General features: G+C 56.7%; 1 protein-coding gene across 1 annotated transcript in view; it reads left to right on the top strand.

Annotated features, from left to right (window-relative positions):
- Positions 1-407: 407 nt before the first annotated feature.
- The window catches only part of LOC122386626 (kalirin-like), a gene marked incomplete at its 5' end in the record, with an annotated part of 54217 nt that continues 40230 nt past the window's right edge, over positions 408-14394 (top strand). Inside the window, 3 exons of the mRNA XM_043375988.1 lie at positions 408-517; positions 6788-6845; positions 11065-11218. Of these exons, the coding sequence (XP_043231923.1) occupies positions 408-517; positions 6788-6845; positions 11065-11218 (322 nt within the window). The remainder of the gene's footprint in view (positions 518-6787; positions 6846-11064; positions 11219-14394) is intronic.

Raw genomic sequence — 14394 nt, 5'->3', positions numbered from 1 at the left:
CTGCTCCGATAGGTTCCAAGGCTGCTAAACTATGGAATGCCAGACTGGCTGGCGGAATTATTTTCGTATGATTTTATTGTGTGAAGTGAGGGGTGCTTCGGAGTTCGGTGCCTCAGATTTATTTGAAAGCACGTGATCCGCCAGATTGTTCGGCTGAAGCAAAGTTCGCTAGACAAGACCGAGCCCACTGTTTTAGATAAAGTTAAACTAAACACCGCCTTACCTGCATCACCTGTAGGCGCGTTGGGTCAGGTCATGTCAGGTCACGGGTGTCGCGGCCGGGCGGCGCTACGGCGGAGCTCGTCCGGCCAGTACGGCGGTCCCATGCCGGCAGCGGCGGCGGCTGTATTGATCAGAGCTGGGCCGGCCGGCGGCGGCAGCGCGGCAGTGGGTGCGGCGCGGCGGAGATCGCCGGGACGGCTCCTCTCCTCTGCCGCTGGTCGGAGACCGTCGGGCTCCCCTGCCGCCGCCGGGTCACCCCAGCTGAGGGCACGCGCCCGCCGTCTGCGACTGGTGGGTGAGTGAGTGACCCCCGGTCACCCCACCCTGGGGTGACCGGCGTGTGACCCAGCCCTCACCTGGCGGGGCGGGGCGGGAGCGGGGGAGGTCAACACGTGGGCGGCCGATGGGCTGGACCGGCCGGCTGAGAGAACCGACGCCTTTGAATTGTCGGAGCGTCGTTTGGGTGTGTTTTTCGACTGCTTGACTAGGGAACTTGCGCTAGTGGCTAGGGAAGCTAAGTTCCGCCATTGGCGATACATTCTTTTGTTTTTGCATTTTTTCATATTTTACGCCGTTCACCATTCAAGTGTTCACCGTTTCCAAATGGTTTTGAATCTATTCATCATTATTGAAGTGGCGTACTTCTGATTCGAGGCTCGAGCCGGCCTCGGTAGCTCCCTCAGGTCACAGGACACCCACGCCAGCCGAATTGATCATTAATTGCCCCGTTAAACGGAGCGGTGTTGCTCAGTTAGCGCCTGACCAGCTATAAAGCCGCGGCTACAGCCAATCAAGGGTCAGGTCAATCCAGTCGCATTGAGCCATGAACGGCACCGTACCCAATCGAACCGAGTCGCGAACCGGTCCGATTTTATTCGCGTCTTATTTTGCTTGGAGCTGTGACATTCCAGCATTCAAGGCCGTCCGTGTTTTGCTGGCACAGCAGGTAACGGTGGTAACGCGGCGTGCTGAGCCGTAGCGGGCGTTCCTACGGCGCTGCGGCGTGCTCGGACGATCGGCGGCGCCCAACTTGCGTGCCGCGCGCGCCGACCTACCGACTGGCGTGGCGTGGCTGTCGCTCACGTTTACCTCTACCGCTACGACAAGTTACAATCGATATCTAATTACGACGTATATCGCGCGTCACGCAGATATCTTCTCGAGGTGTAGCACGCGACGTTCCTTAACGTCAGCATTGCTGATATTGTGCGCGATCACCAGTGTGGTCTCGTATAGTGAATGTCGCGTGGTGAACGCCGCTTCCCGCCACGGCGGGCCCGTGCGTTTCTAGATGACCTTTGATGGAATTGGACACTTTGTGGAGTTCGTCAACGGGCGACTGGTTTGAACTGTGCAGATGACAGAGTGATCTGCTGACCTGAACGGGGGGGGGGGATATAACTGTTGAGTGGCTTCTGATTGAGGCTGCATGGCAGGTGATGGGGCTTAACGATGCAAAGTATCTGTAAGTACATACGAGCGCGGAATCTTCGAGGCGGTGGTCACATTACCGGCGTGCTTTCATAGCATAGTCCACTTATTAATAATATGTGCTTGTTATTCTTTTTACGATAGCATCAGTGGCATTTGGTACGCTTTTTATCCCACACTTAGTCCAAGCATGGAATAATCGTGGATAAACCCCAGGTCTTGACACTGTCTTACCCCACACAGAAAGGTCAGAGGACAGTCGCCTGTCGCCCCTCTGGGGTCACTGGTCGGGTCAGCGTCTCGCCGCAGTCAGATCGATGGTCTGCGACCGCCGACTGCGGCAGTGCATGACCCTCAGATCTCAGATCTCGGTGTTCTCAAACTGGACTGTCTCACTCGCGCATCACAGGATATTCAGAGATGACTATTGTCACTGAATCCTTTCAGACTGGACTACAGCAGGACCTTTGGGACGCTCAATCAGCTTCAGATCAGTCTGGTGAGGGCACTCACTGGTGACCTGATGGGACGGCACTCGAGACCTGATGGGCAGGATGTTCAGCTTGGGACTAGTGGTCAGCTTTTCTTGAAACATGGCCTATGCGCAGCAGCCAAACGGAGTCTCAATCAGTGATCCGGGTCTCTGGGAGTCTGGGCCTTGATTGGCGTATGCCGATTGATATCAGTAGTCCGTTTTGCCCTCTGCTGGTCTCAAAGGGACGAACCCGCTCCATGTGATCAAGGCGTTTCGGTGACGGCCGCTTGCAGAAGTTGGGGAAGTTAAATCTCCTGCGCTATTTTTGTTTCCCCAAGACGACACTGGTGCGCATTGAGCTGAAATGGCTGGATGCTGCCGCTCTCAGTTATAAATAGCGCGTTATGAAGCTGCAGAGCGTTTCGAGGGGCCATAACTCACGAGAGACAAACGAAGTGGGTTGTTAAATTCGGTCAGAGAAGTTAAATTGTCAAAGGCATCGAGTAAATGTACAGTGTGCGGTGACGTAAGAGAAAACGATGAAATTACAGGACACATATTTTGTAACCGTAGCAGATAATCAAGATTAGCTAGAAGAGACATACCTACCTGTCACTGAAGTCTGCAACATGGGAGGGTGTTCAGGTAAATCCTCTCGCCCATCAATCAATCGATCTTTTGACCCATGCTTTTGCTCCTTTGCGTGCTTATTTCATATGAACGTACCTACAATTAGTGTAAGAAAGGGCCAAACTTAAAGCGCAGCAATTGACAGGCGAATCTGGGTCGAAACTGCCTCGACCCTGTGGCAATAGTTTGATCTCCAGCGGAAACAATATCCGCGAATAGACCCGTCCATGGCGTTTCTGGAGCCGCTGCTCCCGACCGGGCCGGCTGAGGGGCGCGGTCGGCGCCGTCCGCCCGTCGTCTGCCCCTTGTTTACGGTCGTCGGCCTGTGCCGTCGATGGCATCTGTCGTCAGTCGACGGGGGGGAGGGGGGTCCCGGGTGACCTCGTTAGTAATACCACCGCAGACGGCGCTCTGGAGACGGAGAATGGTGCTGGTGCCGGTGGTCGCCATCGCCGTAGCACTGCTGTGGTGGTAGCACTGGTGTTACTTGTGGTGTTGTTGTTGGTGGTGTATGACGCCCATCAGGGGCTCGAAGAAGGCAGCGAGTGCGTTATTGGTGCGTGGTAACTGCCATGGCGATGTCCAGGCTACTGGTGCTGAGTGACTGACCGTCCTGCAGCGAAAAAATGCAGGGTGATGGGTTGTGACGAAGGAATATGGAATAGTGAATGACGGTCTGCCAGTGACAACCCAGTGATCAGTGACTTTCGGACAGTGATCAATGCAGTGATCAGTGACTAGCCAACAGGTGTGTGGACGCGACGGGAGCCCCGGCTCGTCCAGAATCCCGGTCGATCTGCCGTAGTCCGAGAAGAGTTTGTGATTCGTCGTTACATAGCAACACAGCTTCTCCTCAGCCGGTATTAGCGGTTTGGTTGGTATACTCCGCTCTGGCCTATTGAACCTACTCGAACGCTCCATTATGCGTCGACGCTGACCCAGTAATGCAGTGATGTGTCCTCCGGTATCTGTTTTCTGCCACTCTCCATCCGTCCACCAGCCCATAGCGACTGTACCGCCGCGGGGCCCTCTCCTCCGGCCTTACCCCGCTGGATCGGGTCGGGGTACCCCACATCTCCTGTCTCCAGGCCGGCCGGCAGACCTCTCCATCCCTCCCCCCCCCCCTCTCTCTCTCTCTCTCTCTCTCTCTCTCTCTCTCTCTCTCTCTCTCTCTCTCGCACAGTTGGGTGATCACTCTCGCCGACTACCCTCTCCACGGGGCAGTGATCTATCTGGCCCAGCCGTCTCGGCCGGCAATGGGAGGCGGTGCGGTCGGCATCTTACTCTGATTGCGGATCATGGACCGGTTGAGGGTGGTCGGGCGGGGCTCACGCAGCTGTTTGCACTCGTCGGTGGTTTTGAAGTCTGTCTGAAGTGAGTCCATTGCTGTTTCTCGCTTTCTTCTCTCCTCTACATTTGTCTCTTTTCTTTATTTCTTTCCTTCCACCCCTTTCTCTTCCCCTCCCGATCGTCCCCGCTCCTACCTTCAATAGGTCACGGGCGTTCTCTCGTCTCTCCGGTGAGTGAGATTAATCGAGGCTCAGCTAAGACACGGACGGACGGCCGCTCTCTATCCGACCGAGCTGACCGTCCGATAAGACCGGATAACCACTGACCTCGTCTAACCCCGTGTAATCGCATCTGACCCGAGCTGACACGGACAGACGGGCACACGACACAGGACCGCCGGCCGGGCCAGACGCGGCGCCGTTTTTGCCGGCCCCGAGCTGTTTACCATGGCGTCTCTGATAGAGGTGCTCTGAATAGTTCTTGTGCCGCTCTTGAGGGCGCTCTCTCGCTCTGAGGCGGTGTGAGGCTTCGGTAGGGGAGGCCTCGATCAGGCGCCGTTTTGGTGTGTTTCACCAGAGGTGGTGAGCCGTCGTCTATTCAGTTGACGTGTGTGGGGCGTGGCTGCTTTTGTAGGTTTTTTATGGCGTTCAGTACACCCTGCTAGTGCTCACGGCTAATCGACGCTTTTCTGGGGCTCTGACGAGTGACGGACCACACACTGAGGCAAAGCACACGACGCGCACACCTCATGCACATTGCACAACCAGGTGCCGCCGAAACTGACGGGGATGTCCGTCTCCGACCCTCGCTTCCTCTCGGGAACCACCAGCCTCCACGCGGCTCCTCACGCCCGTCCTGCGTGACTGTCGTCTCAGATAGGACCTGTTTCTGTGTGAGTACAGGCGGCGTATCGAGATCTCTGTGTCAAACCTTCTGACGTCTCCGTTTTGGGTCTCCCCGACTCTGTGAGTCGCGCCCGGGACCGGGTGGGTCTCCCCGTGTCTCCGGAGGCTGCCAGCCAGGTGCAGGTGTCATAAGGTAGATGAGAGATAGGAGGGAGAGCAAGGGGATGTCCGCCCGCAGGCGCCGCCGTCTTTGATGTAGCAAAGGTGTGTGACATCGGTTATGTCATACTTGAAATGATACAGCAATGTGGAGATAGTTCATGTTGCAATGGTCTTTGAGGAAACAAATGTTTCACGTTTGCCGCTGCGCAAGTAGATAAGTGACAAGCATGCATTCCAAAAGAGCACGCACACCGAAAGGGATCTTGCATGTTTACATAACACTTTCCGGACTATGCTCCCGTCGGGCCCGGACTCGACTGCACGACCGACCGCGACTGACAGTTTCTGTTCTCTGACACCCGCGTCTGAGCGGCACGGCTTGGCCTCTGCGCCACCCGTATTGGACGCTCACCAGGCGGCCGCCGGCGTCGATTCACGCCTCGTGCATCTTTGGACAGGGGCCACCACCCAGTGTGGGGAGGAGGCGGTTTCCGACAGCCCCTACTATCGACCTTGAGCGGTACTCTTTGAGGATTTGGTAGCACCTATATGTAATGACTGCATCGTATACCTATGCTTGGTTTCAACTTCTGATATAACTAGATGACTCTGAACGCGTTTCATCGCTACTTTGTTCCATGTTTTCCTATTGTGTCTTATTATGTTTTCTTTTTTATGATATTTGAGTTGAACTACTGCGTGGTTCGCATTCCAAGGCGGGTGAACTGGATTTCTTTGGTGTTCGTTTTCGTCGACGGCACGACCTTCACGGTGATCGTTCCAGCTTTCCACAATCTCTGACTCAGTTTGTCTGAGTTCTAACCGTCCACCTCAGCGCTGTCTGGTGCGATTTTACGGGTGACTCCTAGCCGCACAGGCACGCGTTTTAGCGTGCGTCTTGCAGACCAAACGTTGGGACGCGCCGAGTTTCTGATTCACCCACGATGCTACCGAGCTGTTTTCCGATTGAATGAGGATCTATGACCCCTCCCCATTATTCCTCGAAGCTGTTCCGCGGCTGTCGTGCGCGTGCCTCTCGCCCAGCTGGCTGAGCCTGTTGCCGTTGTCTGGCGCTGTTGCGGGCTGTCTGAAGCCGTTACGGCTGCGACAGGCGCCCTATTAGCCTGTTGGTGTTGGCTGGCTCTCAGCTGCCGGTGTGGCTGTGGTGGTCGGTCGAACCCTCTCACTGCTCTGTTGGCCGTGACCCCGAACAGGCGCGCCGGAAGTAGCCTGTCCTCCGGACTAACCCGGGGATGGGGTGGAGTTAGGAGGTCCTTTGAGGTCACCTGGTGGCATGGGATAAAATCTTGTGACCGGGCGATCTTCTGACGCTTTTCTGAGATCACTCCTTGGTGGAAATGTGACAAGGATAGTGGGCGGGCTGGAGGCCACCTTCGGCCGCGAGTTTGAGCGGATGTGACGGCGGTCCTCCGGCCGTCCGTCTCCGGTGGTGTGACAGGTTTTGACAGGCCGTGTCGGACCGGAGCGGACCGTGGCCAAACCGTGACAGGTCGTGATGAATCGTGTCAGGCCTCGCTACATCCCCACACCTTCCCCGAGTCACTGACGGTAAAACATCGCCGGTGGTGGATAAGGCGAATACAGCTGTGTACTGTTTGTCTAAGTGTTTACTGAACTGTCATATCATTATCGGTACCTGTGAGTGTCCCCTCGTCCCCGCTAACGGTGACCGCTGAACTCCAGCTGACCTTCCCTCTCCTTGTGTTGACAGATACTGCCGGTGACAGTCAAGCCTCGTCGCCAGTCAACAAGCGGAAGGGCCTATCGGGGTGAGTGACGGAGCGGCTGGCTGACTTCCTCAGCCGCGCCCCTCGGGGCAGCCAGGCGCTGGGCTGGGTCACAGGGGACACCGGAGCCTTGGGGGGCCGCCCCCCCCCCCCCCCGAACGGCCTGCGGTCGCATCTGGGTGCTCGCAGACAAAGGGAAAAGGCATGATAATGTAGAAAATATGTTGTTTGTTGTTTGATCAACTGTTGTGGTGTTCTTGTGTTTTCATTTCGCCAGTGGTTGTCGGTTACGGGACGTGGTCGCGCACGCCAGACGGTGACGCGTCATGTCGTCCGGGGTTAAATGTGACGTATCTTTGGGTGTGCGATTAAACGTGTGACGATGAGACGGTGGTCGGGTGCTTCAGTTAGCAATGCCTAAAGGGACGTTGTTGTCACGCTGTGAGACGTTGTGCCGTGGTGATCTGCTCACTGTTGGGAAAGGTGTTAGGGGGCATGGTCTGAACTAAGGGTGCTGCCCAGTGGGCGTTTTGTCATGGACCGACTGAGGTGTAAGTAATGACCGAGATTGGGGTAATGCTCGGTGTAGGTGTCTTCTCAGGGTGCACAGGGGGCGGGTCTGGAGGCGGGTCTAGCCGGCCGGCCATCGACCAGCCGTGAGCGCGGCGCCGGCGTCGGCGGCACGCCCCCGGCTCGTTGGCAAACACGACGCGCCGCCGCCACTACCGACCACCTGTCCGTGTGTTTGCCCGTACCTCGGCCACTGTTTGAGGCCTGTCTCAGCGGCCAGATCGTGTCCCGGATCGTGAACAGTGGCCGAGCCCATAGCTCGGCCACTGTTTGAGGCCTGTCGTAGCGGCCATATCGGGCCGGGCGACTCTCTAGGAAATGAGCTGTCTGTTGATTATCGGAGAGACTCTTGGACGTCGGGCTGTCTGGTACTGCTGTTGGGTGTGTACTGGTCAGTCAGTCGGTCTGAGATATGTCTGTTTGATATGGTAGGTTTATCTGTAGATGTGTTCTGTCAGAGATGTTTGGCATCTGTCATGTACCCATATATGCTGGTGCGTCTGTGTATTTATTCTTTCCTCTCAACCTCTCGATGCTGTGCTAGAGCATTAGTCAGCCCATTTTCTCTCCTATCTCGTCTTGAGATACGGGAAGTCCCGGTCAGTATCACGTCTCTCTGGTGGGCCAGCCATGTGCGTCACTACACCAAACACAAAAAAGCTGGCCCTCCGCCGTTCCAGCCTAGTCGAGCTGCCGCGTCACCGTCCTGCGTCGTAGCCAGTACCTGACCATAACCTGCCTCCGCGCCGGAGCCGCGGCCGCCGGGCTGCGGCCGGCTGTGCGCTACCGTATTTGGCTGGGACCTCGGCGGAGGCAGGGCGGTCCGTCCCTGTCGCCGCTACCCTGCTGCCGGTTTCGTGACGGCCGCTCGACTAAGCCGCTGTAGGAGGGTGTCGTCTGGTGTAGGGAGGTGTAGTCTGGCTTGGTGGAGTGGTGGGTAGGGGATGTAGGAAGTGTAGAGGTGTCTGGGAATTTAGTGCAAGGGTGCAGGGTGTCTCGGATTGTGTGGGAATGTGTACGGAGTAGTGCGTGGGTGTCCATGTTTGGAGACGAATGTGATTGAGAGCTGGTTAGTATAGGGTATGGATCAGGGAAAACGCACTTTCACGTCGATTGTGACTTGCATGCATGCGTATGTGCGTGAGGGGAAACGTTGTAGCGTATGATCGCAATGTGAGTGAGTTCGACTCGGTAGGTAAATGTTTCCAGCTGCGTATGAGCACGCTAAAACGCTGTGACTATGACTCATGTTCTGGGAAATCGTGACCGTCCTACTGATGCGGGCGTGGATCCTCTCAGCCCATGTATTGTTACCCGTCCATGGCCACCGGTCTTGGGTCAGGGGCGGTGACCTTTTTGGCACCCCGCCGTCGGGACGGATCAGACCGATAAGGGGACGGGCCCCGGAGATACTACGGACGGACTGTTGCCACGTGCGGTCAAAACGGGGTGATGTTAGATAGGCGATATTGGCACAGATGAGCTGATGTGTTTAGATAGGTGACGTGGCCTGAAAGCGTCGAAGTCGCGTGTATGTGAAATCAAGAGTGAAGCAATGTAGTCAGTTTCGTGACTGTCCTGTTGTCAGGTCGTGACGGCCAGAGAGCGCCTTTCAGTGTTGTCCTCGCTGCTGGGGTCGGTTCATCTGTGATTCTGATGAGCCGGTGACCTGTCCGGTTTGGGCTCTAAGCGGAGGGTATCGAGGGTCTGTGGCTGAATCGGGGGACACCAAACGTTTGAATGAATTCAGTGGCATTGAGGCTAAGTTGGGAGAACGCTGTCACAGGTTGTCTGCTGCCCTGGTCTATTGTCTGTCTGGTGCTGGGTCTTCCGGTGGCTTGGTGTGGTTCGTGTGATTCAAAACCTAGAAAAAGTGGGCTTTTATAGCCAGAGGCTCCGCCATCCATAGTTGGGAATGTTCTACCCGGTATTTTGATTATATGCCAATGAACTCCCTCGTCGCTTGACGATGGCAGTTTGCAGTTTGCTCTTGCTTGCCTGTTAGGTAGGCCTGTTAGTGCCACTATCCTACGCATCGACACGGTTAATTAATGTTGTAACTGCCTAGCTGATCATTTTTAGGCATGTCCTTGAAAGTTGCGCCGCTCTCACTGGCGTCGTTTTGCTCCAGGTCAGGAGCTCATCTCAGTCTAATGTTGTGCTGATTGGCCCCACGGGGTGCGGGTAATGAGGACGATTGCGTGGAGTCACGTCCGCGTATGTACCTTGATTACCTCCTGGCGCCGGTGTGAGAGTCTGAGCCTCAGTGGAGGGACTGCCTCATAATTCTGTAATGTGACGGTCTGGCCACTTGTCCCATGTATATTGTATCGACTTCCAAGGAGAAAGATTCTTCGAAATGTTCCTTCATATGCACGAAGATGGTGTTCATAATGTGATCTTATGCCTGCTCCTTCATCAGAATGAGTCTGATAATTCTCTCCTATCAGAATTATCAGATGTCCCTTATAGGTATCGCTGCTAGATTGTTTAATGACATTGAATTATGTTCTTCATCCGAAAGAGTCTCCTAGCTATCAGCTGCGTTTGTCAGATTACCCCACGACCAGTAGCTGCTATTCCGCTAACGTCACTCACGCTCCGCCCACACCTGGCGTGCGCGTCGATCGCTCTTTATCGCCGACGGGCAAATCACTGGGCGCGTATCGATTGTCGCCGCCGCCGCCGACCTGTTGCGGCCGACGGTGCTCAATTCGCGGTCAGTGGCAAGGTGGATGGCTGCAGGGCGGACGCGTAAAATCGATGACGAGACCGGCTGAGACTGGGGGACGGTGAGGGCCACAGGTGGGCGTTGGATGGCGGAGCGACGGATAAGCGCGGGGATCGAGACGGGAGGGGATGAAGAGGGGACAAGAGGGGACTAGAGGGGATTGATATGGGACGAGAGAGTGTGATGGGAGTGGGAGTGGAATGGAGGGGAATGTAGGGCGTGTCGGGCCCAGAGGTTATGTTTTGTGGTTGGATGTGGTCTAATATGGTGGTGTGATGGGAAGCTTATCAATGTGAGGTTATTGTGTGTGACTTGATTGTGACGGGATTTTGTCTGTTCCTAATTCCTTTGTTGCAGCGGGGCTTTGTCTATTGCTTCTTTTTTGTAACTGGACGTGACTTTGTGATGCGTTGAGGAGTGCTGGTTTGAGTGGTTTTATGATGTGTAGGTATACTGTTCCAATAACCACAAAGCGAGGTGACTGCCGTTTAACCGTATTACCTGTTCCGTTTAACTGCATTGTCTGTCACCTGTCGTGTGACAGGTGTACCGTGTCGTGTCGGCGGTGTCTGATTGTCAGTCTGTCACGAGACCGGGCGCGCCGGTCTGATACGGTGCCGCGTGCCGCGCTGACCTATTGGGCGCAGTGTCGACAGCGAACATTGGTGCGATAGGCCGCGTATCGGCCGCGGGGGGGGGGGACTATCGGCTCGAGGCCGGTCATACATACAGGGTCGGTGGCTCACTGTGGTGAAGACAGAGACGAGCGGTGCTGACAGTGAAGTGGGGGTCCGTATGTGTGCGTTGTCGGACTAGAATATCGTGGGTGCGAGTGAGGAACAGTCCCCACTGTATCGATAGCTCTTACGTGGACTCTGCTGGTCTGACCCCCGTCATGTCGCGGGCCGGCGCGACCGGCGCGTCGTGCACTGACGGCGCCGTGCGCGGTTCCTCCGGCAGGCGTAAATGGCTGCCGACGCCGCTGCGGAAGCTGTCGCACAACAAGCTGACGGCGACGCCCTCCCTGAGTGCCGGCGAGCTCCCGCCCGTGGCCGGACGGCCGCTGCCACCCAAGCCGCCGCTTAAGAAGACCAACTCGGAGAGAAAGGTCCAGGTGAGTGCCCCAGGGCTGGACGGAGGAAGGGAAACGAGTGGTCACTGGGATGATGAGATTCTTTTTGGCGTAGTTGACGGAGGGATTGTATGCTCGTCAAGTTTTCGTGTTTCACCCGGGAGGTGCGTTGTTAAATTTGAAGTGGTTTCGGGGTTCACTTTGAAGATGCTAGCAATCTGATTGTCGGCTCGATTGAGTTGAGCGCAAATGTCGGACGAAAAAAAAAATGAAGAGACCTGTTCTTCACCTTCAACAATAAATTATAGCATTTGAGCTGTGACACAATGTGTCCAAATTTTGCGAGGCCCCTGCTCCCGTCACCAGCAGCGCTCATTCAGGAACAAGTGCTCCAGTTGACTGCCGACCGACTACAATGACTGATGGGCTGTTGGGCCGGCTGTATGTATCTGTGCCGCTATTTGGGGAAGTGGTCGGCATTGTTGATCGGCTGAACGATGCTCGCCGCACTGCGTCGCTCCGCGCTGTTTATTATTGGTGAGGCGGTTGTCGCTGAATGGCCGGGTGGAGCCGCTCCATCAATGCCGGCGCTATTGTGTGCTGTGTAGCTGGATCTGGTCCGATTGAGCTGGTCACTGGTGAGTTGCGCGCTTCGCTCACTTTGCTCTCAAGCGGCCACTGGAGATCCGTGACCCGAACATGGCTGGTGCTGATCAAAAGGTCGGAAACGCAGCGACCTTTCTATTCGAATGTAGGACTTTCATCGAAATTCAGCAAGCATTCAACAGTAACTTACCAAAAGCATCTCATTGCAAGAAATACGCGTGCATGAAACAAATTCATGTGGCATAGTGTATTGGTATGCATGAAACAGTTTATTTAGATTATTTTTTACTCGTTTAAAATTGCCCTTTGGTATGCATCTGCCGTGTCACCTTGCATCATCATGCCGTGCGTCGCAGGCGCCCCATGTTGCGCTCTTGTCTTCAGGATAGAAGCGATGTCATTCCTAGCAGCTGCCCGAACCACGCGTGGAACGCACATTCACGTACTCTGACAGACAACTCGAGCAGCGGGCCGTGTCAGTTTGTCTGTCAGCACGTGTCAGTGCGTGTCGCCGCGTGTGCGTACACGTGCCACGCATACACATACGGTATGCCGTCTGGCGCGTGGTAGTCCATGCCACGCAGCTCGGTGCGTCACGCGGGGCGCCGGAACCCCCAGCGGCGCGGCTCCGGGGCAGGTGACGATGGGCAGAGCCGAAGCCAAGGCTCTCGGGCCGGTCACGTCAGCACCGCTTCCGAAAACGACGCTCCAGAATGGGGTCCGCCGGGCGTATGCGAAGTGGCGTCGACGGAAATAGCGTCCGGCTGGGACGCCGTCGTGGAATCCGGTCCGAACTCGGCGGCCGCGCGCCGCGCCTATGACGGAAGCTGGCGTCGAATTTTGGAGAGGTGCCGCCGGAATCCGGATCGTCGGCGGCCGGTGTTTGGACCGCCGTCGGTGCCGACGCGCTCCGTTTACGGCGGCGGCTGACGCTCGTCGATGGCGACGATACGCAGGTGGAGGGAGGGGCGGTGATTCACACGGGCTCGGCTCGGCGGCGGCGGCTCAAGGCTGTGTGGGCTCCAGCAGGGGGCGCGACCTCGGGTGGGCGTTGATCTGGCAGGGTGAAGGTTAGAGAGCTGGGATAGGTGTGATAGGTAGCGTAGGTGGAGTTAAGCGTTGCTGCGGCAGTAATGTATTGTGGCATAGATAATCATCATCACGTCAAGACATGAGGTGCTACTATGTCAGTATATCTTTGTTGCAGCATCTTCGGTGTGTAAGTTATTGGCTCTTGTGCACGCCACTTGTATGTGCAGCTAGCTGATCATAGAAAAGACCTCGGTTGTTATGCAGAGCGTAATCATTGCTTGTGCTAACCAGTAAGACTGTCTGTGTTGTTTACCGTGCCATTATGCGCGGCGCCGAGCCCTATTCCCGATGCCACCCGGCGTCTCTCCGTTCGGCGGCCGGCATCAGCGGCGGGCCGCGCTAATCACCGCCGGCCACCCGGTCTGGGTGACCATTACCGACCGGCGATGGCGGGCAGCCGCTCATGACGCCGCTGCCGCCGCCGTCATCGATCGACGACGCCGGCGGCGGCGGCGGCGGCGCTGCTGCTCTCCTCTCCCGGTCGTCGGGCGAGTGCCGGCTCTGCTCTCCCGGCGAGCGCCGGAGCGTCCCCGGTCTCCGGCTGGTCAGCCGCCGCCGGCGGTCACCGCTGACCGGCCAGCCTTCGGGGAAGGGTAAAGGATGCTGTGGTCGCATTGAGTGCTCGAAGACAGAGCGGTCTGGAAATGTTGGTGGAAGAGATATTGTTGTGTGGAGGCTGCTAGGCAGGTATCGGCGGCAATCAAAACACATTAAAAAGCGCCGAGCTACTGATAAATCCTAATGTTCTCAGTTATGTCGGGACAACTCTCGAAATCACTTATCCAACAGAGGAGCAGTGCTCAGGGGCTGTTCTGAGCCCTTGAGCTCTCAGGGAGACCCCGCCCCTATCCTCCGACACAACGGCCGTGGTCGGCCCGTCGCTAGATCGGTCGCTCGGCCCGAGTGGCTGTGTCCGTCCCGACGACCGTTTGCTGTCGGCGCAGACGGCGATTTCTCGAGATTAGAGCTGCCGTCGGCAGGGTTGCCTCACCGAGAACCGGGGCCGAACAGGCCATACGGACCAGCAGCAGCACTAGCTGAGGCTGAGGGGGTTTGGGAGATGTTGAAACGAACGGGGGTAGGTTCGAGTCTGTCGTAAGTCTATGGCACCTAGGTAGCTGTTGTTGAATTGTCGCGGTTGGTGTTATATCCCATACGGTGGCGAGAGAAGCCATTCGATCCAGGCAGCGACTCGTCTCCGTGCCGCACACAATGGATGGTGTGCCGCGTTGATGGCGCGCCTGCCCGTTTCTCGGAGAGTACAATCACGGCGTCGACAGGCGCGGTCAGGGCCGCCCGACTGCGCGGCACTGCGCGACAAAGGCACCCGGCCGATAATGGCTCTTAAACTGATACCGTGTTTACCTACGACCTGCCGGCGATCGGCCGAACAGCACTTGGGTCGGAAGCGCAGGGAGCTGCCTCAAGTGGCGCTGTTGAGGTCGTGGTGGGGTCGCATTGAATGGGCGCCCCCCCCCCCCCCGGCCGGGGTTGACGGGTGAGTCAGAAGCTCTGGCGGC

This window comes from Amphibalanus amphitrite, unplaced genomic scaffold, assembly GCF_019059575.1.
Source record: "Amphibalanus amphitrite isolate SeventyFive unplaced genomic scaffold, NRLGWU_Aamphi_draft 000257F_arrow, whole genome shotgun sequence".
In the NCBI taxonomy this organism is placed as follows: domain Eukaryota; kingdom Metazoa; phylum Arthropoda; class Thecostraca; order Balanomorpha; family Balanidae; genus Amphibalanus; species Amphibalanus amphitrite.
Note: the sequence above shows the minus strand (reverse complement) of the source record. Positions and strands in the feature narration are given on the sequence as shown.